We start from the raw sequence: 5,974 nt of genomic DNA on the forward strand, positions 1-5,974 counted from the left end.
GCCGAAGTGAAAGAGGATTTATCCTTTTATATAGAGGCTATGTTTGCCTGGCTACGGCCGAAGTGAAAGAGGATTTATCCTTTTATATAGAGGCTATGTTTGCCTGGCTACGGCCGAAGCGAAAGAGGATTTGATCCTTGATATAGAGGCTGAGTTGCCTTGACCATGGTCAGTGACGAAATAGAGGGATTACCCTTAGAGTATGAGGCTGTGTAGCCTTCTTACGGATATTGAACGAATGCGTAACGTTGTGTTGCAACCTGTGCAATTACTTATGTGTTGACATACGAATATGATCATATTATGCGTTATAACCAATCTTAACAAATCCAATATATGGATATATCATACCATGTTTACAAGTCATATTATTATTATTATTTTAAACCCAGATCGGTTCATGCTATGAGCCAGTAACTATGCTAATATAATTCTACAACATAAATACATTCACATATATCATAATTCTCATATAGATAAGGAATAATAAGGACCAAGTCCTCAGGATAGTTTCCCAATTGATTGAGATAGTAAAACAATAACAATCATAATACTTCAATATATTCTTGGTATTACTATAATAACAATTGTTCATGTTATAAATACATAGGTTGTGTACCTTAGTGACCCATGGTCATAAAACTATTTTCTATACAGGTGGTGGCATATAATCCGGTGGAAGCTATCAGCTGTGCTGAGAGCTTATGGGCGAGAGAGCCACCGAGGTCATATCTTCAGTTCAAGGTATGAATCATTTCCTTCTCAGTGTAACCAACCTCTTATCTCAACAATGTTAGCGAAGCAGATGATGATGATTTGTTATATTACTAAAATGATGTACATGTCAGGTCAAAGGTAGAATTGTACCTCATTATCTAGGACTGAAATTGTTCTCCCAAACTCACAAGCAAATGAGAGCTCAGGCAAGAAACGTTTTGTATCAGAGTCGATACAAAAATTGGTGGTAGAGTGTCTTGGATATGATTACAAATTTATGAAACTGTTTCACAAATGATTTACCAAATTTGTACTAAATACAAACTTTAAGAGGTTAAAGGTTGCCCTGTGATCGTTGTGATTCATACAAAGTGCTGCCACCTATTGATTGTGTGTTGTAAACTATAAGCGTCACCTTACATTTTTGAATTTCCCGCGTAAGGAAATACCATTGAAATCTGCGTGTGATTTATATCTTTGAAACCCTAATTACCTTATAAAACACGTATTTGTTCAAAAATCATGAATTTGTAACATAAAAACTAAATAATTATAATATTACGCAATTTATTTTGCGAAAGTGATGTAGACATGTCGATGTCGGCAAATTTCATATCGATAATTATTGTACACTATAGCATAAAACAGAATAACGATTATTTCAGATATCGATACTTTAACCAAAAAGAATATTGAAGAAATATTAAAGATCAAATAAAACTTAGAAAATAATTAAAATCACTTAAAAAATTTACTGTCATTTACATCTTGTGAGTGACAAATTGTTTACAATTTGCACTTGATTGAAAGTTTATGCTTGCAATTTCAATAGAAAACCAGAGATTTAATAATATAACTGTTTAACTATTCTATATCAAGATTTTGATTCAATGGCGAACATAATGACACTTTAGAAATGCTTAAATTTGAGGTTATGATTATCGAGCATACTGCTGTTCGATACGATTCACTTATTTGTTCGCATCAGAAGGATACTACACTTTATTCATCACATGTCACTACTGTCATAATTCAGTTGATTAATTATGCTTTTCTTTACGGAGTAATAAATAAATCGAATATTATAAGATACACTTGATGTTTTAATAAAGATCTTATCGATGATTTCGATAGAAACCCCTTTTTGAAATGTATTTACAGGTAACTTACCTTGAGTGTAAGCACATGGAATACCGGTATGCAAAAACCGATAATTTATCGATATAATTTTATCGACAACCTTGGCCACAGCAAGATGGTGGAACCGATTACTCCTGTCGAAAAACATTGTGCAACAAGTGGTTTGCGAGTGAATAATTAAAATAAATATAAAGTTGTGCGGCGAATGGGAAGTGTTGTATTGTGTTTGAAATAAACTATATAAGGCTTAAAGGTGAGTGTTTGTAAATAGAAACTTTAGGTTACGGCCTACCAAGTCTGTGTTATTTCAACAACTTACTAGTAAACTTTCTTAAAGGATTATTTGCAATTATTTATGTAATATTACGATCATTTCTTTGTCTTTATGATTCAAAACCTGTGAGATGAAACGTGAGAGTATATTGATTGAAATTTACATGGCCAAGTTACATATTTGCGAAAAAATACATTTTTCCCGGCGACATGACATGTGCATTGTGATTGCGTATTGCGTACGGCGTATGAGGTAACCTTATGAAGGGAATAATTAGAGACGGAACACTAAATACATTGTTGGGATAAGGTCATTAAGTAAATTTAAAATGACTATTTATTGAAATCAAAATGAATCCCAACTTATTTCGTGTTCAATTGAAACAGCGTACGAGTGCTGACGAAAGTCGAGTCAGGCGTGAAGACAAAGTATAGGCATAAAGCCGAACGAAGTTCTCGGCTGCCTCCGGCTGCGTGAGGGAATAGAACTCCTTTGGCCACATATTAGCAGGTATGCAAATATGACTGTTGAATAATATAGTCAATTGCGTTTATGAAAATAAAGAAAATTCTTTCATTAAAGTAAAATCATTGTGATAATGATGTTGTTGACGTTTACATCCTAGTGAAACTAGATGGCGCTAAGCTATGATATAACATTTTATTAATTTCATAAAAATAATCAGTGATTGATTAATTATAAATAAATGAAGTGATTCAACATTTACTGTATAATGTTTGTTGCCATGATTTTCATCGAATACTCTAGAATATTCTACATTTCTGTGACATTGTCACAATTTGAGTGTCGTTAAATCATATATTTGGTAATATAAATATTGAATGTGAACTTAAATGCTTAAATATGTGATAAATGTTTATGTACTGATCCTAGCGATGAGGATAAGTTATTATTGACAGAGACTATTTAGATTTACACACAATTCAGTTCATCATCATCATTATAGAGGTCAAGTCGTACCATCTATACTTAAAATAAAATAAAATAATTAAAAATAAATTCTTATACCTACAATACTTACCTGTCAATTACTCCAAATTATTTATGATTTGCACATTAAATAAAAAACTTATAAAATGCCTTACTACTTTAATTAAATTTGACATGTTAAGTTGATTTGTCTCAAAATGCGTTTTCAGAATAAAGAAAGAACACGATGGACATCATATTATTGAAGCGTCTTAGAACATTTGCCAATAGTATAAAAGAGCATCAAGCGAAAGCATCAGAGCTATGTGCGTGTCGTCCATGGGAAGGTAATGAAGTGGAACAAGCCGCTATCATTGCCTCCAAGTTACAGTCAACGCTGGGGAAATTTCAGAGTGATCTCTATCAGTATTTTAATACAAGCACTGATCCGAACCCTGATGAGGTCTCGACCTTAACAGAGATACAATTACAAGGCGAGGAAATTTTAGCTGAACTTAATGCCAGAATACAGATTATTGACGCTCATTACTCCTCCCTATACAAAGTTAAGAAAGCGATGAAGCCTCAAGATTGCAGGAAAACATTAGATGAATTAGAAAGACACCTTAGAGTATTGCAATCCCTAGGAGAAGACACTAATAAGAATAACTTAAGGTTCCTTTTCATGGAAAAATTTCCTGAAGATGTGATTTATGAGTTGAAACTGAAGTTGAAAACTGAATCCACAGAAGAGATAAGGAAACAGTTAAACGCTATCATAACGGCAAAGGAGGATGTTGACAGAATTAATGCAGAGGACAAAAATATAGAACCTACCTTCACCACTGAAACGTTACACGTGAAAATTAATAAAGTTAAGGATAATAATAAACATTTGAAGAAATTCACTGGTGAAAGGAAATTTAAAAATGAATATAATATGAAACCTAAAGGGAAACCCATCAAAACCGAACCGGGTACTTCAACATTTTCTAGCGTAGACAGAAGGAAGAGACCGTATGAAGCCAATAACGAATCAAGAAATCAATATCCACCTAAAAAGCGAGACAGGAAGGACTGTATATTTTGTCACGGTGATCATTTCAATGATAGTTGTCCGCGCTTTACAACTTTAGCTGAGAGAAAAGGCAAGTTATCTGACCGCTGCTTCATATGTTTTAAATATGGTCACAGACAAAACACCTGCAGAACAACACATGTCTGCCATTATTGTGGGGCAAGAAACCGACATAACAGAGCATTATGCCCTGACAAAGAACTGCAAAATACCACGACTACGTCTACTTAAACAACAAAAAATCAAGATAAACAACCATTTTCAAACAACTGTAATAAACAATTAAACAACATAAGACATGATAACTTCATGAAAATATACAGAGTTTGTTAGAATGTATTATACAAATAATCATTAATCACCTGATTCATTATTCAAGTTGTCAGAATGTCTGCCTGAAAAAAGATAGTATAATGATAGAAAATTCATGTAATTTGTTAATGAAATTTAGATGCCACAAAATTGGAATAACCGCTGATGTAGAAAAGGCTTTTCTACAGATAGGCCTGAATGATAATGACAGAGATGTCACAAGATTTTTATGGTTAAAAGATGTATCCAAACCAGCAGTGAAAGAGAATCTCATACATTTAAGATTTACACGAGTACCTTTCGGAATTATATCAAGCCCATTTTTATTAAATGCTACAATCAAAATGCACCTATCCAGATCCGACAATGACAAACTAAAAAATCTAGCCAACAATATATATGTAGATAACGTTTGACAGGAACAAACAGCGTCGAAGAAGCAACAAAACTGTATAAAGACAGCAAAGACGTATTCAAGCAAATATCAATGAACCTTAGAGAGTGGAGTTCTAACTCTAAAGAATTTATGCAAAATATAACAGACGCGACTACAGATAAAACTGTGAAAACTCTTGGTCTGAACTGGGACTTAGAAAAGGACTCTAGCAACTGGCCATGCCCACCCGTACGACACCTCTCCTTTTTCGAGGGGGAGGGTCTGTCGAAAGAAACAATACATGAAAATGAAATGAACCTAGATAAAGAAAATCAGTTTAAAAAGAATAGTCACTTGAACAAACATCAGAAGCATCAATCAAAAATCAAAGATATTCGTACAACAACACAGACAAACAATACAGATAACAGAGTAAACTCAGAAACACAAGAAATAAGAAGTATACAGAAACAATATTATCCAGATGAAGTCGATAACAAGGAGACCAGTCTTACCCGTAACCTAGGATTATTTAAAGATGTGGACGGAATCCTTCGATGCGACGGTCGTCTGACACACTCCGATTTATCGTATGATGCAAAGCACCCAATTCTTCTGCCCAAAGATTGCGATTACACTACAAATGTTATAAGGAAAGCACATGAGAACAACTATCATGTTGGTATACCTCACACCCTTGATATAATCAGACAACGCTTTTGGATTCCACAAGGAAGAGCACAAGTACAAAAATATATCCGTAAATGCCAGCAATGTGTGAAACATGGCGGAGGACCCTACTCCTTACCAGAAACTCCTGCTTTACCACCTGAAAGAGTAAAGTATGAGACAGCATATACATATGTAGGTGTAGATTACTTTGGACCAATGTATGTTAAAGAAGAAACTCAACAAAACGATGGATTTGCTTATTCACTTGCTTAGTCGTTCGTGCTATACATTTGGAGCTAGTAAAAGACATGACAGCAGAAGAATGTTTACTAGCATTTAGAAGATTCATGGCTACCAGAGGTGTTCCTACTCTGATTGTAACAGACAACGCACTTCAATTCAAACTACTATCTGAACTAATGACAACTAAAAGTTTAACAGAGGAAAATATACAATGGAAATTCATCCTCAGCTG

General features: G+C 34.0%; 1 protein-coding gene across 1 annotated transcript; it reads left to right on the plus strand.

The window, feature by feature from the left end:
- Positions 1-2,614: 2,614 nt before the first annotated feature.
- Positions 2,615-4,401, plus strand: LOC125238618. The gene is made up of 2 exons (XM_048145979.1): positions 2,615-2,641; positions 3,292-4,401. Exon 2 carries the CDS (start codon positions 3,309-3,311, stop codon positions 4,368-4,370), a length of 1,062 nt encoding a protein of 353 aa, XP_048001936.1. The 5' UTR covers positions 2,615-2,641; positions 3,292-3,308; the 3' UTR covers positions 4,371-4,401.
- The last annotated feature ends 1,573 nt before the right edge of the window (positions 4,402-5,974 follow it).

This window comes from Leguminivora glycinivorella, chromosome 24 (assembly GCF_023078275.1).
Source record: "Leguminivora glycinivorella isolate SPB_JAAS2020 chromosome 24, LegGlyc_1.1, whole genome shotgun sequence".
Lineage (NCBI taxonomy): Eukaryota > Metazoa > Arthropoda > Insecta > Lepidoptera > Tortricidae > Leguminivora > Leguminivora glycinivorella.